Source organism: Octopus sinensis, linkage group LG3, assembly GCF_006345805.1.
Source record: "Octopus sinensis linkage group LG3, ASM634580v1, whole genome shotgun sequence".
NCBI lineage: Eukaryota > Metazoa > Mollusca > Cephalopoda > Octopoda > Octopodidae > Octopus > Octopus sinensis.
In genome coordinates, this window is record NC_042999.1 from 70821591 (window position 1) to 70848351 (window position 26761).

Here is a 26761-nt window from a genome sequence, read left to right on the forward strand (position 1 = left end):
TCCACATTCTATTAACATTAGTGTTGCTCAGTTATACTTCTCATGCCCCTTTCCTACACATTGACCTACTTCCAATTAAATACTGGTAATGTAAAGGCCCTCATCTTTACATATTCACTCATCTACATAAGACAATCTTTATGCAATTCATGGAAATTTTATTCTTCCTACAGTGTTAAACAGTAACTACACATGTGAGGAACTAACCATACTGCATCTTTACATATGAATAGCTATTCACAACTAAAACATTAAAAAACTATATGAATGCTAACTCTCACAATATATATAAAATTCTCAAGAATATCACATATTTGTAACAAACTATGCCTCCTCAGAGACTAAATGTTCTCTTAAGATACAAGTGAACACCATATAGACTACTGCTAAGACATCTAAAGCAGAACAGTTGCTAAACAACTATTCTAGAATCCTTCTCCATCTCACTCTACCCTCTAAAGCAGCGTTCCTCAACCAGGGTTCACCAGAGCCTTATGGTTCTGCAAAAAGGTTCCTAGGGGTTCCCTTGAGAAAGAGATAAGCTAATGGTAATATTACCATACGTGCGCAACATATTAGTTATTGTAATATAGACATCATCCTGTCAAACCTGTTATGTTATTAAAAAAATATGACAACCGTGTATATATATATATATATGATATTTACCACATGAATAATGAAAAAATATGAGAAAGATATGGTATATAATATTTTTTGTACAGGGGTTCCTTGAGATATGTAATTTATTTTAAGGGTTATGCAGGGGTAAAAATGTTGAGAAACACTGCTCTAAAGGCTATCCAACAGCAAATCACTCCCAGAAATGCTCTCAATACCTTACCTCTGTCTCTTCTATTATTATCTACAGCAATTCATTTGAATTTGCAAGTTGTTTTAATGTAATTAACTTGCTACATTTTGTCATCCTATATGTCTTATCTTAATTCCCCCCAAACTGTTATCTTTACGCATGTTTTTTTTCTTGAGTTTCTTTCCTGGCCCTGTTCCCCCTGTCCTTTAAAGCTATCATTCTGTTCAAATTCAAACTGAGCCTTAACCATGATGTCTGGCAACAAGCTGAAAGAGAAGAGGGATTATTGGGCATAGCTGTTTGGACACTAACTTTGTTTTAGTGGTACTTTTTTTTTTTATTTGGCAGGCATTTTGATGCTAAAAGCAAATATGCAGTCACATGCATGGATACATGTAAACAGAGAGAGAAAGGGAGAGATTGAGATGTTACACATACAAAGAGAAACTTTAAAATTGATTGAGAAAATTGATACAGACACATCCTCTCTTCACATAGACAAAAAGAAAAAGAAGTGCATGCACAGACAGACTGACAGACAGATGGCTTTGTTAAAATGGAATTATCTCATATATGAAAGCAATAAAAAGTGAAAGATAATATTAAAAGCAAAAATGATTACAATGCTGATTTATTGAAAATCAGTTCTTCATTTGGTAATTACGAGCAATGCTCCTCCAGAAGTTGGTTATGTAGAACAGACAATATTTTCTTGGTATCAAAATGTTTAGGGACAAAATGTTCAATCTAAATAGATTCAATAACTGAATCAGCAAAGCTTAATGAACGGTGTCAGATAAGCTACACGAAATCCCTAACCTGCTTGGAAAGGACTGCTAGAGTTATGGGTTTTATCACCTTCCTGGACTAAAATGTTTAAAAAAAAAACGAAAAGTTTGCTTTGATTGATCATCATCATCATGTCCATCTTTCTGTACTTACATGGGTCAAATAGAAATTGTTGAGGCAGATTTTTTATGGCTTGATACTCTTTCTGTTACCAATCTTCATGTTTCTAAGCAAGATATTTCCCCATGGTCAAAACCTCTTTTCACAGAAGTTTTGAAATGAATAACACTACTTGTATTATGGTGATACTTGTTCACAACTAATACTCAATATCAAGACAAAGAGATTAAAAAAAAAAAAATCCAAATGTGTGCAGATGGATCATGGTACACTTGCACTTGGTGATTCTGGAAAGAAAGAGGTATAGAAGTGCTACTATAAAGCTTAGTAAATGTAGAGAATGTATGAGAGAAGAGAATTTTCCCAGCATGGACCCAACAGAGAAACCAGCTTTCTTGTTGACAGTATTATGATAAAGCAGTTAAGGATATGATGGCAAAGAAAGCTCCTGGTCATCAGGAATCATTGCTGAAATGCTTAAAATATCTGGTGGTGTAGGATACGGAATAGTCACTCATATAATTAATCAGGTTGTACAGGGAAAGTGTTATACCTGATGACAGCATTATAGTCAACAGTTACAAGAGTAAAGGAGATGCCTTAGAAAAAAGTTATTAAAGAGGTATCCAATTGCTGGACCAGGTCATGAAGCTTACAGAATGAGTTATAGCCCAATTAATTAAGAATAGGATGAGATGAGATGCAGTTTGGTTTTGTGCCTGTGAGGAATACTACTGATGTTGTCTTTCTGGTAAGACAACTGCAAGAAGAGTATTTAGCTAATCCATTATACTTGGTATTTGTTGATGTGGAGAAAGCCTTTCACAGGATCCTTTACTCTGTGTGATCTGATGGTCTTTGAGCAAGCTAGGAGTAGACAGATAGCTTGTTAGAGACTTACAAGTCATGTCGTGTGGAGTTGTCAGTTGAGTAAGAGTTAACTACAAGTACAGTAACAAATTGAGTGTACAGGTAGGATTTCCAGGTCTGTAAGCAAAACTTGGAATCAAAGGGCCTTAAATTTAATTTAGCAAAAAACCAAAGTTCTAGTAAGCTGGAAAATACAGGACTCTTACTCCCTTCAGGGATACATAGAGAAGGTGTAGGCAGAAATTCCATTAGATGTACCCACTGCAAGAAATGGACATACAAGAGGTGCAGTGAAATCACATGAAGGTTCATGGAAACATAGATCTTGTAGCAAATGTACAGGGGCAATATACACTAAGAATGCATGGGGAATAGATTCTCATAAATAAGAAATAGTAGATGGTTTCTGTTATCTAGGTGACTAATTAGCAATGGAGGATGCTGTTCTGAAATTATAGTTGCTAGAATAAGAATTGGAGAGATACAGTTCAGCAAGTTATCATTTTTGTTTGTAATAAAAAGACTCTCCTTTAGAGGGAAGGGCACATGGTACAGTGCTTACGTACAAACAGCAATGCTACTTGGTAGAAAGACAGTGGCCTCGAATGCCGAGAATTTTTGAAGATTAGAAAGGAATGAAGCTATTATGCTCTGATGAATGTTACAACGTTAGTGTGCATGTACAAGAAAGTACAAGTGAGGTGAGAGAAAAGTAGGGCATAAAAAGACTCAAATGTAGTGTGCAAGAGAGAAGATTGCACTGGTATGATTAAGTGATGTGTATGGATGATGACAGCTGTGTAAAAAAGGACTGATCATTTAAAGTAGATGGAATTTATAGAAGAAAGAAGACATGGTACAAAGTAATGAAGTCTGATCTCTCCATGCCACTAATGATGTCCAAGGGAAAGCCAAAGTCTGATACAGCTTGGCACCAGTGATGTCACACCTTATTTTTACAGCTGAGTGAACTGGAGCAATGTAAAATAAAGTGTCTTGCTTAAGAACACAGCACATAACCTGATCCAGAAATTGAACACAACCTCGCAATCATAAGCCTGGTGCTCTAACCACTGAGTCATGCACCTATACAGTATATAGATTCATAATATAGATACATGATCTAGGAACAGACTCAGTTCACTATATCTTTTATCTTATTTTATTACAATAAAACCATGGAGAGAGTAATGTAAGTACTTGGGAAAAAATGTTTGAATTTTCTGATTAGTGAAGTGTACATACAGTCAAAACAATACAACTGTTTTGAATTAAGATCCTGTTGGAATTGACTTTGTGTTTTCTCTTCTGTGGACAATAAGGTAGAATATACAATCATGTTGGGTTCATCAACCATTCTTTTGCCCCTCTCTCTGCACAGTAATAGTTTTGGGCAGTAGATATTTCTGTATGAGGTACATCTTTAGAGTAGATTTCTGTATTTGTTGATGTTGTTGTTTAGCACCAGGTCACAGTGAATTAAACAAACCTATGATCACCTATGTCTGTCTGTCTGTCTGTCTGTCTGTCTGTCTGTCTGTCCCTATGCCTGCCTGCCTTCTGTCTGTCTGCCTGTCTGTCTGTTTGCTTCTACCTACCTGTCTTTACGTCTATCGTATTTTATATGCTTGATATAGATGTTATTTCTGTAAGGAAATCTAACAGCCACAAAGCCACAAAAAAACACTAACAGTCTGTTAAGTGTATGAATAATACATACTTCTATGCAGCATCTTATATAATAACCTACTAAAGATGCTTACCATTTCTGAAGGTTGATTGTACTCTTATGGTGTTTCTCTTTAGTTGTTTAGGCATGATCAACACTCTCTTGATAGATCTATAATTGAATGTATTTCAACCGTATCCATCCTGTCCTACTTTTAGGCATCATATCTTTGCAACAAGATTATATGGTGTCCCCCACACCCACTTTTTTAAAAAGATGATAGCATGTAATTTGAGTCAGATTTTTGGCTGTTATCTCTTGCAGATCCAGGGGCCCATTTGTTGGTTCCTTTGTAAATTATTCTAGTTGTATTTATGTTTGCTTGGATTCTATATATCTTAATTAAAATGATATATCTTTTTGTAGTCTTATTTTAATTAAGATATTACCTAGTTGTTGATACATCTTTTTTCTGTTCACACCCACCCAAATGTGGGTACCCCTGTCTCACACATGCATGCATGTATGGACAAGAGTATCTTTGTGTGTATGTGTGTGTGTGTATATTTGTTCCATGTCCTCGGGTTGTTGTGTTTTTTTTTGCACTTTCTTGTTTGGATTGACTATCTATCTATCTATCTATCTATCTATCTATCTATCTATCTATCTATCTATCTATCTATCTATATATATATATATATATATATATATATATATATATACATACATACATGTATATACATTTGTATGTGTATTCATTTTTTTTAATTTTAAGAGTTTACTGTTGTTCTGTTTTTTTAAGTGTGTTATAACTGAATAGGTAGTTATCAGATAGGGCCTCAACAAAATTTTGAAAGCATTTTTTTGTTCTTTTTCAAAATCTGTAAGAGAAGGAAGTGATGAAGACTTAGCAGGAACATGTTGGGTGAAAAAACCAAATGTAAATACATCATGCATCACCACCACCACCACTCCCGCCGCCGTTGTTGTCATTGTCGTCATCAATAGTTTAATGATGCCATTTACTTGTATTTATGAATGCATATGTGTGTGTGTGTGTGTGTCTGTTTTGCATTTATGCATATGTGTATGTGTATAAGTACAGTCATCCCTAGGTTTAAATTGTAGGTTAATTCTGTGACTCACTGTACACATTGAAAATGCATAAATAGTAAATAGTAGGGGGTAGGCTTCAAATTCTATTATCAATGACCTTCCATCATGCATTTAAAATTGTTTTTTTTAATTTTACAAATTACTACTGAAATTATCTTCACACAGTCTTTTATCTTTTGTCTTTTACATGTTTCAGTCATTAGACTGTAGACATACTGGGGCATCACCTTAGAGAATTTTTTAGCCTAATGAATTGACCTCAGTACTTTTTAAAAGCCTGGTACTTATTCTATCAGTCTCTTTTTATTTTGATGTTGGTGTTGACGTACTTGACTCAATAGGTCTCCTCAAGAACAGCGGGTCACTCTACGATCCAAGGTTAGCACAGCAGGCTGGCCTGCGAGCCATGAACTCACTTCATTTGTCAGGTCTTCACAGTCACAGCATATCTCAGACGTCTCAGTCTTTGTCATTTCCTCTGTGAGGCCCAACGTATTTTTAATATAACTGTTTATCATAATTTTGTTTCAAAATTACAAATTATACCTTCATCTAATATTTGGTTAAATGGTATGATAATGACTAGCAAGAACAGAACTTGAACATAAAGGTTGTACTAAATGGCAGGGATGTGAAAGAATGTTATCAGTTAGTAATAAAATTTGAAGACAATATTATTTTCCATTGTATATAATTCAACTTCAGGAAATAAGTTTTTTTTTTAGACCAGTTTTCAAATAATGTAGCAGTTATTCTGAATTTTTCATTTACATACCAATGAATTGGGAAGGTATTTTTACTCAGCTATCTCAGACCAAGTATTAAAAGTACTCTACTGTAAGTAGGTACGTCTGTCACTGGGTTTGCAGTTCAGCTAATTGGATGGAAAACAAAAAATAAGCACAATTGTGTGTGTATGAGTGTATATTTATATATTTATACATGTTCTTGTGTGTGTGTGTGTGTGTATATATATATGTATATAATACACACACACGTGTAGATGATATATGTATGTGAGTGTATGTGTGTGTGTGTGTATAAGTGTATATGATAAATTATTTTTATTCCTAGTGTACTTTTGTCGGTTGTCTCATATCATTTTTATCTAATTTGTGGCTGTTCTATGTGCTTGATGCATATGTTATTTCTGTAAGGAAATCTAACAGCCACAAAAACACTAACAGTCTGTTAAGTGTATGAATAATACATACTTTTAAGCAGCTCTTATATAACAACCTACTAAAGGTGCTTACCATTTCTGAAGGTTGATTGTACTCTTATGGTGTTTCTCTTTAGTTGTTTAGGCATGATCAACACTCACTTGATAGATCTATAATTGAATGTATTTCAACCGTATCCATCCTGTCCTACATTCAGGCATCATGTATTTGCAACTAGATAATATGCTTCCTCCCTTTTTTTTAAAGATGGTAACATTTAATTTGACTTTTGGCTGCTATTTCTTGCAGGTCTCAAGGCCTTACTTATTGGTGGTTTTGTTTATTATTCTGACTGTATTCATGTTTGCTTGGAAACCTGTTTTTTTTTTTTCAATTAAATTATGTCCTGCTGTTAATGTGCCTTGTTTCTATCCATATACATCTGGGTGCATAAATATATGTGTATTGGTCTGCTTGTTTTTTTTATATAGATATTTATGTGTGAATATGTGTGTTTGTGAGTGTGTATGTGCATATATATATATATATATATATATATATATATATATATATATATATATATATATATATATCCCTCTCTCTCTTTCGGAGAGGCACTGAGCAGCTATACGCACATATACACACACGGCAGTAACTTCCACCTACCGAATTCAATCACAAAGCTCCTGTCGGCTCGGGGCTATAGTGAAAGACACCTACCCAAAGTGCCACGCAGTGGGACTGAACCCCAAACCATGTAGCTAGGAAGCAAGCTCCCTAACCACACAGCCATGCCCGCGCCTACATATATATATATATTATATGGTCCAGAAAAGAACAAAAAAAAAAACATGAAGATGCGGTGAAAGAACAACAATCAGAGTGTATTTAGTTTATACTCAGGAAAAATAGAAGTTTTTAATGTTTCAAATTTACGCTCTTCTTCGGAAAGGATAGATGAGGAGAGGAAAAAAATAGAGAGAAAAATAACATGATTGAATAAAACACACACACACAACACATGCATGCACACACATATCATCATCATCATCATCATCATCATCATCATCTAATGGCCTTCTTCCATGCTGGCATGGGTTGGATGGTTTGACAAGAGCTAGCAAGCCAGAGACCAGCATCAGGCTCCATTGTCTGCTTTGGTATGGTCTCTATGGCTGGATGTTCTAACACCAGCCACTTTATAGAGTATACTGGTTTTTATGTGCTTTTTACAAGGCACCAGCATTGGTGCTTTTTACATGGCACCAACACCAGTTAGGTCACCAAGTAACTTGCGAGATGAAGACCTCTCACCTAAGAGAGAGAGCGGAATCAAGGGAAGTGGTTTTGTGCCAGATGAGAGGTTAAAGTATTAGAGGGACAGAAATAGATTTCTTACTATAGAGGAGATACTTGACTACCACCGTCGGAAAAGAAAGAAGAGGAAAGAGAGAGTGAGAGAGAGAGAGAGAGGTTCAGAGTGAGAGAAGGAAATAAATAGTGTTGGAGATGCATTGGGTCCTATCAATAAGGAACAGTGGTGGGAGTATAAGTGGTACAGAATGGGATGCTCTCTGAGAATGTGAGGGGAGATGTTTAGAGATAAAGAATTGATGAGTATAGCAAATTGTGAGAGAAATTGGAGTGGCTGGGATGGGGAGTATAGTAGATATGTGGGGGCATGGAGAGTGTATAGATAGGCACATGAGGGGCTTACCACTGGTGGTTATCATGGGTGGAGAGAAGCTGGGTTGTTTGGGAGTTTTGACTGAGGACAAATCATGTATATGTGTATGTGAGTGGGGCATGGCTGTAAAGGACATGCCTGGATGGCCATGATTTTACTTAGCTTCATGTGTCTTCTCAAGTACAGCAAATTGTCAGAAGTTTCAATTCCTTGTCATCTCCCTTGTGAGGTCCAACATCTGAAGATCATTTCTCACCACTTTGTTCCACATCTTCTTGGGTCTATCTTTTCCACAAATTCCCTTCACAATTAGAGATTGGCACTTCTTTATGCAGCTGTCCTCATCTATATGCATACATTCCTATAGGCATTACATGAACATAACAGTGCAGTCTTCTCTCTTGCATACTACATTTGATGCCTCTTAAGCGTTTGCATGTCCTCTGCAGTCATAGCCCATGTTTCACTCCCATGTAGCATAGCTGACCATACACAGGCATCATACAGTTTTTGTTTCACTTTGAAGGAGAGACCTTTGTTAGCAACAAAGGTAATAGCTCTCTGAACTTTGCCCAGTTCATTCTTATTCGAGTCACTATGCTTTCAGAGCATCCTCTTCCACTGCTAACTTTGTTGCCTAGGTAATGGAGGCTATCTATTACTTTTAAGGATCCTTTCAAATATTTGAGAAAGTCTATTTCCTGTACATTCTAAGTGTTTATTGTACAAGCACATTTGCCACTTACAAAGACTACTCTCTCTGCTTCCTGTGATATCACTGCACCTGTTATGTGTCTATACCTTTCACTGGGTATGCTGCACAGAGTTTCTGTCTATACTTATTCTGCATATTGAGCAGGGCCATCTCCCTGAAGAAATTATTTGTCTGCTTTCCTTTTTATCAGGACTTTGCTAAATTAATTCTTAGGCCTTGATTCCAGACCATGCTTCCACACCTGAAATTTCTTCTCTAATTCTAGTAGAGATTCAGCTATAAGAACAAGATCATCAGCATAGAAGAGCTCCCAATGGCAACCAGCCTTTAATAGCTGCTGATATAGCCTGGAGGTCTATGATAAACAAGAGGGGTGCTGAGAACCGATCCTTGGTGAATTCTGACCTGTACACTAAATTTGTTACTATACTCATTGCTGATTTCATCATATTGACAGCATCCCTTTACATGACTTATACAACTCTCATCAGCCACTCATCTTTCTCTAGCTTCTTCATTGTCCACCAGATAAAGGAGCACAGTAACCTGTCAAAAGCTTCCTCCACGTTAACAAAAGCCAAGTACAGAGGTTTATATTTTGCAAAATACTTCTCCTGCTGTTGCCTTAACAGGAAGATAGCATCAACACATGCATACATAAATACATACACATTTCAAATTTATGTAGATCGTTTCTCACCACTTTGTTCCACATCTTATGGGTTTATCTTTTCCACAAATTCCCTTCACAATTAGAGGATAGAAACAAAGAAAGCTTTGAAAGTATCTTTTGAGTTTATTCTTTTTTCAAAACTCACTTTGAACATAAATTTATTCAATAACATCTATTTGTAAACAACCCCTCAGACACACACACACACATACACACACACACACACACACACACACACACACACACATTGATAGAAATGGTAAGACAACAAAAGAATGAAAGAGACCTCGATATGTAAATAGAGGAATTTATCTGTAAATGTAATATGTGACAATCATTCGGTAGCCATGAGCTGATCAATAAGTATCCAGACTGTTGCCATAGTAACAATGCTAAAGCACGTAGAGTGAAGCTACTTGACACAGATTGACCTTAAACTCTGCTGTGCATGTGCACTAAGTTTTAACATTCTATCTCACTTCCACTGTTTACAGTAGTGCTTAGAAGGATCATATGTAATATGTGATTGTTGCATTGGCCATGACAGAAAGTCGAGCAGAGATTTTGCATCAAATTTTGCCAAAAAGTTTTTGTTATTCTCGACATGGTCAAAGAGATCTTTTGCAACTGAAACTCAAGCCTCTTTTTGGTCAGCTGAAAGCAGTTTTGGTACAAACTTGGCAGACACGTGTCTCATATACAAATCTTCAGTGATAATGGATTGAACTGAACTGTAACTAATCTGCACATCCTCTGATAACTCACAGATAGCAATTCAATGATTTCCCCTCACAGCTGCATGCACATCTGTGATGTTTTTCTCATTTCTACTGGTGGTGGGTTTCCCAGAACGTTCATCACTATTGACATGTTTTCGGCCATCTTGGAAACTTTTGAACCACTCATACACTTGTGTGCGGTTCATACATTATTCTCCATACACTTTCTACAACTTTGTGTAAGCTTCTGAGCAGGTATTGCTATGACAACTTTCCCTATCATGGTCAATATGATGATCACACGCTATACATGTTCCTTCCAAGCACTGTAAATGGTGGAAGCCAGCTAGAATGTTAAAACTTAGTGCACATGTGTCAAGTGGCTTCACTCTGCGTGCTTTAGCTTCGTTACTATGGCAACAGTCCAGATACTTTTTGATCAGACCTCGTATATATATATGTATACACACACACACATATACATTTATTATCATCACCATCATCATTGTTTGTAGTTTTTTTAATGAAAATACTGACCGGCTTTTAATACAGCATGTATTTTCTATTTGTGTGTATATTTGTGGACATACTCTACCTGCTTTATAACCTTTTGTGTAATTCTTCTTATGCACTGGCTTGAAATCCTGTTTGTATTTATAACTACCCATAATCATTGGAAGTTCGGTATTATTATTTGCATAAAAGCACTATGTGAGATCACCAGGTATTGTGAAGTCTAGCAATTGTAGCAACTATGAAGGCTATAATTATGTGTTGATCATTTGTTAAAAACATGTGGTACAAAATTGTTTTCTTGAGATGTGCATTTTCTTGTACGTTTGAAGAAATTCCTTTCGGAAGATATTTTTTCTGAGATCTCTGTTCATGGATGCAGTGTGAGTGTAGTATGATGCGTTCAGGTTGCATGTGGTGTGCAGCCAGTTGAAGAAATATTTGTTAGTCATATAGTACTGTAATTAAGAGATACAGGAGAGTGCAGTACTAAATGCTCTACAGCTCTTAGTGTACGAATGAGTTTATTTAAAATTTACATAAACATATAAAAAGCACCAACCGATCGTGGCCGCTGCCAGCCTCCCCTGGCACCTGTGCCGGTGGCACGTGAAAAGCACCCACTAAACTCACGGAGTAGTTGGCGTTAGGAAGGGCATCCAGCTGTAGAAACACTGCCAGATCAGACTGGAGCCTGGTGCAGCCTCCTGGCTTCCCAGAACCCGGTTGAACCATCCAATCCGTGCTAGCACGGAAAATGGATGTTAAACGATGATGATGATGATGATGATGATATTTGTATAAGAAACAGTGTACCTTTCAGTGCAGGCTCTGGATTCCATAAAAAATCTGTAGAGATAAACTTAAAAATGCAACATTGCACTGCTAACACAAAAGTAAGACACAGTACTGACTTGTAAGCTTTTAATATACTTGGTAGTATATTACATCATCATCATCATCATCATCATCGTTTAACGTCCGCTTTCCATACTAGCATGGGTTGGACGGTTCAACTGGGGTCTGGGAAGCCTGAAGGCTGCACCAGGCCAGTCAGATCTGGCAGTGTTTCTACAGCTGGATGCCCTTCCTAAAGCCAACCACTCCGAAATAAAATATTGTATCCTTGCTAGCAATTAATATTTGTGCATCAGCTGCCAGGAATATGTTTCATATGTAAATTGGTCTGTCCAATAGTATTATACCACTAGACTTACTGGGTATTTAAGAAATACGTTTGGAGATAGTTGAAGATTTGGATGTGGTGCTGACGAAAGAGTAATAACTCTTGAAATTTATATATATATATATTCACCGACTATCTATTTTTTCTATCTTTGATATCATTGTTTAGAATGTAAACAATGAGATCAAAGTAGAAAAAGTATGAAACACGATGTTAAATGATGATGATGATGATGATGTCCATAATGTGGTTTACCACAAGCCTTCCTTGCCAGCACTGCTTGAGCAGGGTTTTTTTTTATCATAGGTGTCCCACACATAACCATCCTGTCTCGTTAAGAATCTCTGAAACATTATCCATTGTGTTCTTTCTGCTTTTTCATGTGGTTGGATGTTGATTAACGAAAATTTTGTTGCTCTTTCTTGCAACAGGTTAATAAATATAGATACATGTGAGATATGTAGGAACACTAATATAATTCTATGTTATATCGTAAGATCATCATCATCATCATTGTCATCGTCATTATTTTATGTTTGACTTTTGCTTTGTATTTGTACAAGTTGGCTCCAAGTCTCACCCAGAGACCTCAAGAAACAATAAGTTAGAAATTCATGTTGGTGTTATGCCTAGGGTGCCATATATTTGGTTTTGTACATAGTGTTGTTCTAGAGAATGTTTAAGAAACCATAAGAAAATTATGTTTGTTTCAAAATTTGAGATTACATAGACAGTATTGGGCACTTCCCATGAACACTATCATTTGAATTTCTGCCATTTTTGGGTTTCCTGGTATCTGAGCTAGGTAGCAATCAGCCATTACTACTACTACTACTACTACTACTACTACCACCACCACTACCACCGCCGCCACCACCAGCAGGAGGAGGAGGAGGAGGAGGAGGCAGAATCATTAGCATGTTGGGCATTCTGTCTTTATATTCTGAATTCAAACTCTGCCAAGGTCAATTTTAATTTTCAACCTTTTTTTTGGTGGTGGTGGTGGTGGTGAAATAAGTACCAGTTGAGCTTTTTAGCTTTTCTGTAACTCTCTCTCTTCACTTTCCTTATCCACTTATCATCTGGGAGTTGCACTCCGCTATTGCTGCTGCTGTTGTTGTTGTTGTCATCATTTGTTTGTTTGTCTGTTTATTTTAAGTAATTATTGATATCTAAATTCAAATCTTTTCTAATTAACTTTTCTGATAGCATTCTTTTTATATTTGGCAACTACTCATAGTAATGAATCTCGGGCTTGTAATAGCTCTGGGCTATGTAAGAAACCAGTTTATTAAGTATATAAAAGTTATTTTTATAAGATGGTGAGACTAGTTTTATTTGGTAATAAATCTTGTACTGTTGGAAGGCATGTAGCTAAATAGCTTGGGATGTTCAACCTCACATCATAAGCTTTTGGACATTATCTACATTATTTACATTTGACGGATATTTGTCCTCATCTTGTTCGCTGTTAACACAACATTTCGGCTGATATACCCTCCAGCCTTCATCAGGTATCTTGGGGAAATTTCGAACTTGGGTCCTCATTCCTAACGTATTTTTCAATGTTGTTGTTGTTGGTGTTGGTATTGTTGATGTTGTTGTTGTTAATATTATTATTATTTATTATTATTATTATTATTCAAACAAGATGAGGACAAATATCCATTAAATGTAACTAATGTAAATAATATACGTAATTCCTCATCTCTTAAATATAGAACTGCCTAAGCTTTTGGGTTTGATTCCTAGACTGATTAATGTATTGCTGCTATTACTTATTGTTAATGACAATGTAACATATTAAGATCAATCTTATTGATTTTATCAGATGTGTTACTCTTATACATGGCCCTCCTCCTCTCTCTTATTTTATACTTGTAATATTGTAGCGCACCAGGCTGTTTGATGTCACTGTCTTGCATTTAGATATCTCATCTGGCCCCCTTTCTCTTTATACATTCCTACTTATGTAACATATCAGACCTATGTCATCAGCTCACCATCTGTCTCCCTCATATACATATGCATGTGCACATGTGTGTGTGTACACACATGCACACACACACACACACACACTCTCTCTCTCTCTCTCTCTCTCTCTCTCTTTGTCTGTTTCTCATGATGAATCATACTTAGTGGAATATTGAGAGTGTTGGATAGAATGTTTAGTATTTGTTCTGGCTTTTGGTGCTCAGAGTTCAAATCTTGCTGAAGGTAACTTTGCCATTTATCTTCCCAGGGTCAATGCTGGGGTTGTCTAAACAACCGTAGTGATGAAATGTGTGTAGGAACTAATATTGATTTCAGATTTTGGCACAAGGCCAGCAGTTTTGAAGTAGGGGCTAAGTCAAATTGACCCTGGTGCTCATCATCATCATCATCATTATCATCATCATCATCATATGTTCAATTCCCATGCTGCCATGGATTGGACAGTTTGACAGAAGCTGGTCAGTTGGAGAGCTGGATGCACTTCCTAATACCACTCCAAGAGTGGTTGGTTTGGTAAGTAACTTGCTTACCAACCACATGGTTCCGGGTTCAGTCCCACTGCATGGCACTTTGGACAAGTGTCTACTATAGCCTCAGGCCGACTGAAGTCTTGTGAGTGGATTTGGTAGATGGAAACTGAAAGAAGCCCATTGTATATATATATATATATATATGTGTTTGTGTGTCTGTGTTTGTCCCTCCAACATTGCTTGACAACGATGCTGGTGTGTTTACATTCCCGTAACTTAGCAGTTCGGCAAAAGAGACTTATAGAACAAGTACTAGGCTTACAAAGAATAAGTCCTGGGGTCGATTTGTTCAACTAAAGGCGGTGCTCCAGTATGGCCGCAATCAAATGACTGAAACAAGTGAAAGAGAAAAAGAGTGTAGTGAGTGCTTTTATGAAATACTGGCTTTATCAACCCCAAAAAGTTGAATGGTGAAATTTGAGTTCAGAATGTGAAGACAGACGAAATACTGCCAAGCATTTAGCCCAACGTTAACGATTCTGTGATTAATAGGAACTAAGAATATTAACTTTTGTTTATATCTTGATATCTCCTCTGTGTGTGTGTGTGTGTGTGTGTGTGTGTGTGTGTGTGTGTGTCTGTTTGTGTTTGTTCCTAACCATTACTTGGCAACTGGTGTTGGTTTGTTTACATCCCTGTAATCTAGTAGTTTGGCAAAAAAAAAAAAAAAAAAGAGACTGATAGAGTAAGCATCAAACTAAACAAAATAATAAGTACTGAGCTTGATTTGTTCAATTAAACCTTTCAAAGCAGTGGTCCAGCATGGCTGCAGTTCAGTGGAACCCAAGTAAAAGAAGTCAAAAAGAAAATGCTACAGGAACTATTCAAAAACAGACCATTGTGCAAAACTACAGAACAGAAATAAAAGAAAAGAAAGAAAGATACTAAACTATTTGATATACTTAACAAATGGGTAAACAACACTTTTGAAGATAATTTTAGATATAACAGTGTAATTTGTTTGAGTTAGTTGATACCTCTTGCTCTCAATGAAATCTTCATGTCCCAATTTTGAATTTCCTGATAAAGCCTATCTTCAGTTAAATTGAAGATGCCGACCTGCAAGGAAGACTCTTATTTAGTTATGTGATTACGTTTATCCTTTCCTTGTTTTAATCATTGGACTGTGGCCATACTGGAGCACCATGGTTTTAATTGAACAAATTAACCCCAGTACTATTTTTTTTGCTTTAAAGCCGTGTATTTATTCTGTTGGCCTCTTTTGCCAAACAGCTAAGTTACAGGCACACAAACCAACCAACACTTGTCTAGTGGGGTGGGTGGGTGGAACAAAGACAAACACAGATATGAAGGTACAGATATCTATGTTTGCCTGACTGCTTGCTTGCCTATTTCCTACCTACCCACCCACCTACCTTCCTACCTACCTACCTACCTACCTGCCTACCTACCTACCTACCCATCTGTCTACCTACCTATCTACTTACCTACCTACTTGCCTGCCTGCCTGTCTGATGGGCTTCCACACAGTTTCTGTCAACCAAATTCATTCACAAGGCATTGGTCAGCCCAGGGCTCTAGTAGAAGATACCTACCCAAGTTGCTATGAAGTGGAATGAACCTGAAGCCATGTTATTGTTTAGTTGCAAATCAGCTCTGATGAAGCAAACCTGTAATCAAAGGCCTCCCAGCTCTGATCATCTATCCTTTATTCAGGCATAGTGCCATCTAGAACTATAATACTCAATAAGTACTTTCTTCTTTAAGGTAATAGGATATGGTTTAATGAAGACTTGGCGGCTATTACCCGCAACTTCAACTACCATACTCTTATTTTGATGCTCTTACAGTGATTGGAAAAGATTGTTAATAAGCTATGGTATTTTGAGATGGTTTACACTGCTTACTTGCAATATCTTTTTCATATTTCTGCAGAAGGCAGAAAAAAAAAAATCTATTTTATTTTACTATGTCTTAGTTAAAGGTGTACTTGGAAAGGACGTATCTGGAATGCTGCATCAATACCACTAGTAATGTTAATATAATAATGAAATGTACTTCCTTTTTTTTTAACTACAAACTATTTTTTCTTTATAAGAAAACTTTGTAGAACGTTTGTGTCTTGAATTGAAATAGTACTTATTATACACAGCTACCAATGACTAAATACTTTCAGAACTTTACTTTATGATATATACTCTTCACTCAAGTTCCTCAATTTCATTTAGTTTAATCTAGTCGAAATTCTCTCCCCTTTAATAGTAAACTCATCTGGAACAAACCACTTGTTCAATAGTAATGATAATAATGATTTCTTTTATTGGCCACAAGGACCCATTCTGTGATTGAAATGGAGTGAAACTCTTTTAGAAGACACTTGGATACATCTGCCAAATAATAGTTACAATTTCAGCAGTCAAAAACAGCAAAGGACAAGCAAGATTAGAGGAAACTCACTAGTGATGGTTCGAGCATGGATTCCATATGTAATGCCAATAATAATAGTAATAATGATAATAATAATAATAATAATAATAATAATAAAACCCTCATAACAATGATCTTTCCATAAAACACTGGTGGTAGTGTAAACCTAAAGTCAGTAACCTCATATAAATGTTTTATACCAAACTCAAATTTTACAAAACAACAGTCCAATGAGACTTGAGCCTCTGGTGAAGGTTTCTTGCCTAATAGGTACTTTGTAGTTCAGTAGCACATGCCTGATCATCATCTTGTTTTTGTTATGTGAAAAGTAGAGTAGACAAAGAAAGTCAACAAGAAAGTAATGGAAGGCTACTTAAGAAGCAGAACGAAAAAGAAAAGAATTCTGGAAAAGAATGCTGAACATTTGGAATGTATGGGGGTATTTAATCTCAGAGGACAAGAGCTTATAAATTAAGTGTTGTGTATCAGGAATGGTAAAAATCTCTCTGATTTAGAAATTGAAACTGTACAAAGATCACCCAATAGTATTCAGCAACCAGTTTCTACATCTTTCATTCATCACCATCATCATTCATCATATTCAGCCATTATTTTTTCACTGTAATGTGAGGACATCCTTAAGTAGGTGTCAGTTGGAATCATCCTGTGCTGTTTTTCTCCCTGTAATGCTCATAAAGTTATCTATTTCATCTGTCCATGTTGTGCTGTCTTTCCTGATGTAGCAAACCTCTTTTCTTCAGTCTCTGTTCTATACACAGCTTTGTCTCCCTGTTGTTATTTGTTTGAACTGCATGCTTTTTCCAGCTCCATTTTCTCATAATATGTTTTATTATATCTTGTACTATTGCTTACTATTTTATCCATTCACAAATTTTCCATCTTTAGTCATTCCTAACAAGCATCTTTTTATACTACTTTGTGTTGTCCTAAGTTTCTGTTCCAGGCTTTTAGTTATTGTTCACGTCTCTGTTCCATAATTTTTTGCTGTTATGACAAGTTCAGGATAAAATACTCTGCACTTCAGGTACAATGGCATCTTGTCCTGATGTTAATTTATGAAAAGCACTTGTGTTATCTCAGATCCCTCTCTACTTCACCAAGATAGCTGTATCCCACTTTTACTAGCTCTCCAAAATAAATTTTGCATTTGTTAGCTCTTATTACTATAGGTGGACTTAATGACTTCATGCAGTCATAAAAACCATACCAAATTAGACTGTGGAGCACGATGCAGTCCTTTGACTCGTCGGCTCCTGTCAAATAGTTCAACCCATGCCAACATGGAACATGGACATTAAATGATGATTGATGATTGAATAGTCAGCTATTACAGTTTTATATGTTAAAAAACCATGCAAACCGAGATATACTCTGGTCTATAGTCAATAAAGTCTGTTATGCTATGGAAGATAACGTTCTGCATAGTCGAAACAATTGAATATTTTTTTAAACATTACTTTCAAATTATTTGTAATCTTCATTTAGTGGAATGTTTTTTGAAATTTAAATCTTGTAATTTGTAGAAGTCTAACAAATGTTATCTCCCTTTAAATTGGTGTGTCGGTTAAGAGTAATCTCCCTTGGATTGGATAACTTAAAAAACAAAAAAAAATTAAAATTACGAGTATAATTTTGAAATAGAGTTCTGTTGTGTCTGGGGAGAGTCATTTTCTTTTTGTGCCTTATAATGTAACACACTCACCGGTAAAATTTCCACTTATTTCTTATTTTTATTTTTCTAAAATTTTCGTTGCGTCTTACAACCTTTTCAATAGTCTTGACTTAGTCCATTATTTACACTCCAAATCCAAAAACGAAATTTAAAATAGAGTTTCTAAATTAAAGCTATATTTTTTGCATAGCTATTATCATTTCCCCTTGATTATTTGCTTATCTAACTTAGAATCTCCGAAACGTATAATGCCAGAGAGTCGAAATACTTATCAAAATTAAGAACAAAAGTTTTCATTTGTGTTTACAAAATTACCTGTCGGCTCATCAGTATTAAACTATCAACATGGCGATCCAGTAATATTAAGCTGGTTATTAGAAAGCCAAGAAACTACTTTGAAATGTAATAAATTTGACGAAAAATGAAAGAGAATAGAAATACGTTCATATTCATAGTTACATTGCTATACAATTTCTTTCAGTAATTAGCTAGTCTAAAACACATTCAAAGCTTAATGACTTCACATATCAATAAAACACTACCATACTCCAGTCTCTTATAAGCATGAACAACATTTCAACTGGAACCCTGTAGGTCAATGCAACTGCTATATGTCACCATCATGAAGAATCTCTCCTGGTGAATGTGCATCCATAACATTGCAAAGATTACATCACAAAGATTAACTTTACTCTTCAGAGCCAGAAAATAATTTTCTCCATCCACTTAACAACTGCTTACCTTCTATAAAGGCTAAGTGAGATATTCAATGGAATTTTGCTTCCACATCTGGGATGCTACCGCTGCTAAGCACTCAAACATTATAGACCACATCTAAAGAAAGGCTACTCAGCTAATTGGCATGAAGCCATGCTCAATCATATTTTAACTTCTATCCCACAGATTTACTGTCTCCTCTTTATGCTTTATTTCATTGCCAAGACAGTGACTTCTGCATCTTGGTGTTGGCTGTTACCTCCACTCAAGGACTGCTAGGCCACCACCATAGCCATGATGCTTAGTCCTTCATACCTGGACTGTCAGCCACTAAAATACCTCTCTGCAGCTGTTGACTTGCAACTTGGCAAGTGTAACCATGTTAATCTCAGTCTGAGAGGGCCTGAGGAAGACATAAGGGCCTCCTCCTCCCCTCCCAATCCCCTCCCCCTCCCCTCCCCCTCCCCTCCCCCTCCCCTCCCCCTCCTCCTCCCCCATCTTCTTCTCCATCTCCTCATCTCCTCGTCACCCCTCCCCCTCCTCATCAGCGTCATCTAACGTCCATGTCCCACACTGGCATATGTTATTCCTGATTAAACCAGTGAGAGAGGGAGAAACAAAAGCTCTTAGACACTTCTTATGCAGAAAAAATATTTTCTTTTGTTTGTTCTTCATTTAATGTTAATTCAAATATTTCTTTTGATTTTTGTAAGACAATGGAAGCTGTGTTGCATAGTGAATATAGTCTTTTTCTGCTTTCCCCCCCCCCTCTCTTCTGGCAGAATCGTTAGTACACTGGATGAAATGCTCAGTGGTATTTCACCTCTTGCTACATTCTGAGTTCAAATTCTGCTGAGGTCAACTTTGCCTTTCATCCTTTCGGAGTTGATAAATTATGTACCAGTGAAACACTGGGGTTAATTTCAGGCCTTGTGCCTATAGTAGAAAGGATTATTATTATTGTGGTTGTTGTTATGAGCTGACAGAATTGTTAGCATGCTGGACATAATACTTAGTGATAGTTCTAGCTTTATGTTCTTAATTCAAGTTACACCAAGATCAACTTTACCTTTCAGCCTTTTGTGGTTGATGAAATAAGTACCAGCTAAGCACTGGTATCAATATAATCAACCCCCCCCCCCAAATATTGCTGGCCCAGTGCCGAAATTTGAAACTATTATCATTATTATTGTTATTATTAATTTGGTGAGCTGGCAGAATTGTTAGCACACTGGACAAAATGCTTAGCGGTATTGTGCCTGTTGCTACGTTCTGAGTTCAAATTCTGCCAAGGTCAACTTTACTTTTCATTCTTTCATGGTTGATAAAATAAGTACCAGTTGAACACTGGGGTCGATATAATCAACTCATCCTGTCTCTCAAAACTACTGAACTTGTGGCATAATTTGAAACCATTATTATTATTATTATGCACAATTATGATATTAGAAACAGAGAGAGCATCAGAAGTTTAGATGTGAGAGAAGAATGCTCATATCTCAGTAAATATCATTGAATCAGTGACTAAAGCCTTAGTACCTATCAGTCAACACCTTTCTACAATAATTGATATCATTATTTGTATAGAAAAAAAAATCTGAAATATTAATGTAATTTGATATAATCATTTCTCACGTATTGGTTTGCAGTGAATTATTTTTGTCTGTTTTTCTCACATAAAATAATTTATGATTATTTTTTCCCTCATTCAATAATCTGAGTATTGATTTTAATGGTTTTGTTTTTGAATTTCAGGCATGAAGGTGTCTATGGATTCTATAAAGGGCTTGTGCCTAATCTGGTACGAGTTACTCCTGCATGCTGCATCACGTTCCTGGTATATGAAACAATGATGAGTAAATTTGCTGATAGACGAGAACAGCAAGAGCAACTTGAAGCTGAACTTGAAGCTGCACTTCAGTTGCAAGAGCAGAATGCAATTCCACCTGTAAATGGCAAAACGGAGTGATTGATTGTATCAATTTTGGTGGAAGTAGCGAATTGTTTTTATTCTTATATCAAATAGAATTTTTAGTCATCATTTTTTTTCAGGCATTATTTTTTATTAGGTAAAAAAAACCCTTTTCTATTGAAAAAAATTTTGTTTCTTAAAAGTTGTTTAAAGAAGTATTTGTAGTATTAACATGGAGAGAAAAGTGGATGAAGACTTGAAATATCCTCTGTATTTATCTCTTTGTTGGTAGCGTCTAAAATTTTTGTTTGATTCATTAATATTTTAGAGTTGTTGTATGCATTATCAACAAAATTGATTTATAAATATAATACATAAAAGACGCAGAAGTGACATGAAAACCATCTGGTAGTCATGTGTAATTACTTCCCATGTCAAAATGGAAAGTACATCTTTTATAACAAAGATTTCAAAAAAGAAAAAAAAATATATACTAAAAAAAGCAAGGAGTCCTTACCCAAAGAATAATTTACAGATATTTGTACTTGGGCCAAGGGATTGCCAAAACCTTCTGGTTGGACTCTGTAAAAGATTGCAATATATGACTGGTATGTTAGTTGTATGAATTATTCAATTGGATTATTGAAACCACCACCAGTATTTTATTTTGCCTGTTCTTTATTAATACATATCTGTTTGTTTGTGTTAGGTTCTGAAGGGAACAATTTTTAATAATGCATTTATTCAACTTACATTCTTCACTGTGAAAAACCTTTAGATTTTTATAATTTTTTTGATTGCTCAGTCAATTTTGATGCATTGGGAATTGGAAAACTTTTAATAGGTATAAACATTCTATTATTTTCTTTTTGTTGTTTTTTAAAAAAATTCCTACTGCTGTGATATTTAGAAGGAAATAAAAACCAATCATGTTCTAATGTTGTTTAATTTTTTTATATATTTTAATTTCTCCATCCATGCTTTTGCAATTTGTTGTAGTTTGATTTTAATATTTTGTCAAACTTCATAACCGAAAATGTACTACTGCGTTATGACGCAAAGAAAATTAAAAAAAATATAACCCTTTTAAATGGTGAATTTGTTTTTTACACAAATGAAAAAAAAAAAAAAAACTTTCCCTTTCAATTAATGTTATAAATGTTTTTCTGAGTTACCTCCCTTACAAATGTGTGAATAAAGTAACGTAACGTGTATTGTTTGTGCGCCCTGTGGCAAAAAAGCCTTTTATATTGTCCGTTGATCGCTGTCAGAGTATTTTTAATTATATTGATAGGAATCAATTGCAGCAACAAATATTAATACAATATTTTTCTTTGTGTTTTGTTTTTTCCTTTCAAATTTAGGTATTTTGTATCCTTCTCCAAACACATTAACCCATTATACTTCCTTTTTGTATGGCTTTAGATAAAGGAAGTAGGGCACCATCTTTGACATTTTACATGGGTAAAGGTAGTTTGGAAAAGAATTTATTTCAGACTGGAGACCTGGTCTGAATACTTAGTACAGAATGTTGTCCACTGAAGGTTTCAATCGACCAGGTATTAATTAATAGAGTAAGTTTTAGCTTTTTGTGCCGAGTGGATTGGCTTTTCCTGTAAAAGCACAAACTTATCACTAATCTCCATGAATTCTACCCTTGTTTTTCACGACAAATTTCGAAGTTACAAAGATTTCTAATTCTAAATTTCTATTAGGAATAGTGTTTCAATAAATAAGATCGAGTTATATACTTAAAATTTTTGTGCACACAGTGAAACATTTCTTTAGCAAAGATATCAGTGTCAACACAACAGCTCTTAATTTGAAGGCGGTGTTATTGAATTTATAGAGTTTTTGTTTCGAAGAAAATTGTTGAGGCCTTGTCTATGATTGTATAATCAAGGCACATAACTCTACGAAATAGTTTGATTTTAATATTTTGACAAACTTCATAACCGAAATGTGTACTATTGAAAATGTTCTACTGCATTAAGACACAAAGAAAATTAAAAATATGTAACCCTTTTAAATGGTGACTTTCTTTAATTACTCAAAGGAAAAAAAAAAAGCTTTCCCTTTCAATGGTTTATAAATGTTTTTCTGAGTTGCCTCCCCTACAAATGTGTAAAAAGAGTAATGTGATGTGTATTGTTAGTGCGCCCTGTAGGAAAATAGCCTTTTATATTTTCCGTGGATCTCTCTGTCAGAGAATTTTTAATTATATTGATAGAACTCAATTGCAACAACAAATATTAATACAATATTTTGTATCCTTCTCCAAACACATTAACCTATTATACTTCCTTTTTGTACGGCTTAGACAAAGGATGTAGGGCACCATTTTTGACATTTTACATGATTAAAGGTAGTTTGAAAAAGAATTTATTTCAGACTGGAGACCTGGCCTGAATATTTACAACAGAATGTTGTCCACTAAAGGTACTCAATGGACCATGTATTAGTTGACAGAGTAAGTTTTAGCTTTTTGTGCCGAGTGAATTGACTTTTCCTGTAAAGGCACAAACTTATTTCGCAGTTGAATTTTTTTGCAATTGTAAAACCATTTATTTACTTTATGAGGGGAAAAACTGAAAGAAACAATAACACAAACAAAAATCAACTCAAAATAAAACAAAATAAAAAAAAAACAAAAAAGAACTTTCCTCACGCCTTCTTCCTAATTCCCCACTGGTGATCAATAGTTAGGGCTACCTGTGATTTATAATTATTATAGTCTCTCGTAGTAATGTGTCAAAATATTGTGCACGCATACACACACACACATACATACATACATACATATATCTATATATATAATATATATATATATAGGTTATGAGAGGTAATGGTGTCAGTGAGACCCAAAGGTGTCAGGTAATGCTGAATAAGTGCTATGGATAGACCATAGTTGAGTTCCAGGTTCGGTGATTATGCAAATAAGGGGTCCAACATAGGTCATATATCAGCATGTGTATATAAAAAAATTTTTTTTTCCGTAATGAGATAAAAAAACCAAGGCTGTGTAGATTTTAGAATATTTATAAATAGAAAGTCTTACAGCTTTTTCTAGGATATTTAATATATCCTGTCATCGGAGACGGTGTGAGAAGATGGTTAAGCAATAGTTAATTTACATAAGATATGAAGTAGAGAGTGAGGTGGAGGAATGAAAATAGATGTGAGATATGCAGGGATATTGTATTTGTAGATCCATTATTTAGGCAGAATCATCATCATCGTTTAGCGTCCGTTTTCCATGCTAGCATGGGTTGGACGGTTCTACTGGGGTCTGTGAAGCCAGTAGGCTTCATCAGGCCCAGTCTTATCTGGCAGTGTTTCTACAGCTGGATGCCCTTCCTAACGCCAATGGTATATATATAAGATTCCAGTACCATTCTGCCTAAATAATGGATCTACAAATACAATATCCCTGCATATCTCACATCTATTTTCATTCCTCCACCTCACTCTCTACTTCATATCTTTTGTAAATTAACAATTGCTTAACCATCTCACACTGTCTCCGATGAAGGGATATAATAAATATCCTAGAAACAGCTGTAAGACCTATTTATAAATGTTCTAAAATCTACACAGCCTTGGTTTTTTTATCTCATTACGGAAAAAAATAATAATATATATATATATATTATATATAACCTATAATACATAATTATTACACAATGTACTTTCTTGACTCATTCATTCTGACAATCCAGTTTTCTTACTGCAGATATCATTGTTATCTTGCTGAATGATTAGAAAATAAAGGAATTATTATTATTGGGTTGGTGCATAATTATTGTGGGTTTTTTTCAACAAATTTTATTCAACATAAATAATAACAATATTTAACAAAAACATCTTTAAATACGGTCTGACTGTCTGCCAAGCAAATGGGAAGCAGTAATTGAAGTAGATGGTGAATATGCTCCGGAATAATCATTTAAAGATGTTTTTGTTATTTTTGTTGAATAAATTTTTTTGAAAAAGAGCCACAATAATTATGCACCAACCCAATATTATTAACATTATTGTTGTTGTTGTTCTTCTTACAAGGGAATGACATCGTTTGGTGCAATAAATTGTTATTGAATTTTGCTGTGCTGCAAATTATTTTGGTTTTTATTGTACCAGTTTGTCTTTAAGTCAACTACCATCTTCTGAGGCTAAGTTTGCTTTGTGAAAGTTTCTTCTCTTCTAGGTGAGTTTTGAAATTTTAAAAAGCGAATGTACATGCTAAGGAAAAATCAATATAGCTTCTAAAATCAAGGCAAGAGATGGCTTTTGGAAGAGCCATTATGAAAATAATTTCCCACCTCTACCTGCTACAATTAACAGAAAATGTATGAATAGCAATAGCAATGGTGACAACAACAACCAAAACAAGATGTTAACTGAGAGTGTATGAATATTAATAGCAATAACAACAATGACAAACCAACACCTGTGAAAGAAACATGAGGGCAACACTCCTGCCACGCTTCAAACTGCTACAAATACGAGCAAAAGGAACAACAACAATGATAAACAAGATAAAGAGAAATTTGAAAGGAACATGACTTTCACCATCACCACCACCTGTTCAAACTTTTATATGATAAAAACTGAACAGCAATGTTTAAATGCATTTAGAAAATTAGAGGCTGTTCTTTTTTGCCGAAAGAACTAAGAATTGCAAAAATTAATCTCACCAAAAATGACTGAAAAATATACCTAAATACATAGTAACAAATTCAAGAGAAAATCCAAAGTAAAACAATAATATATTAATGCATTGAACTGAAAATGAGGCAGTTTGAGCGAATGATGTAGGCTTGAATTGAAAAGTGCCTTAAACTCCTATGTTACTTGAGGTAGGTATTTTGGCACAGTTGAGTTGAGATTTCAAACAGATGAAGTGAAAAATTCAATAACACTTAAGAGCGATGAAATGCTCTTGATTCCAACAGATGTTGGAATCAATGTTAAAAATATAGGCGGCTGAGGTACCACCAACTACTCATGAATACATAGGTACCTATAATGACTAGTGAGTGACCACATGGTGCATGTTACCGAGTTGTAATCACTTGCAAATATGGCTTGGTAATGGGTTTTTACAACCATGTTATTCAACATGTTTTTTTCTATATTTTATTGTTCATTTGTAAGAGCTATGCCCCTTGGTTTTAGTCAGTTTATATATCAAACACTAGTGATATCAACAACTCTTGTATATTGTGTGAGTAAATGTGTCACTCCTTTTGTTAAATTGCAGCTGCTGAGGTAGATTGTCAGTGAACTTGTTGTTCTTAGTCTTCATAAATGACTTGCCCGACGACCTCACGCAACACACCCTTCTATTTGCCGACGATATCAAACTGGTCGCTCCTCGCGGTAGTATAGAGGATCTTCGTCGATGCCTCCACCAAATTTGGAAGTGGTCTAACGATTGGGACCTGTGTCTGAACGTGTCAAAGTGCTGTCATCTGCCTGTCGGCTCTACTCCT

At 35.4% G+C, this 26761-nt stretch overlaps 1 protein-coding gene across 2 annotated transcripts in view; it reads left to right on the forward strand.

Moving 5' to 3' along the window:
* LOC115209663 (mitochondrial folate transporter/carrier) overlaps positions 1–22207 on the forward strand; it is a 104099-nt gene extending 81892 nt beyond the window's left edge. The window contains exon 8 of one of the 2 annotated variants that reach the window (XM_029778132.2): positions 21113–21245. Coding sequence is in view for 1 of the 2 variants with exons in the window: in XM_029778131.2 (XP_029633991.1) it covers positions 21113–21326 (214 nt within the window). In the remaining variant the exon portion in view is untranslated. Of the gene's footprint in view, positions 1–21112 lie in introns of both variants that reach the window. The other variant, XM_029778131.2, reaches the window with a different exon arrangement.
* The last annotated feature ends 4554 nt before the right edge of the window (positions 22208–26761 follow it).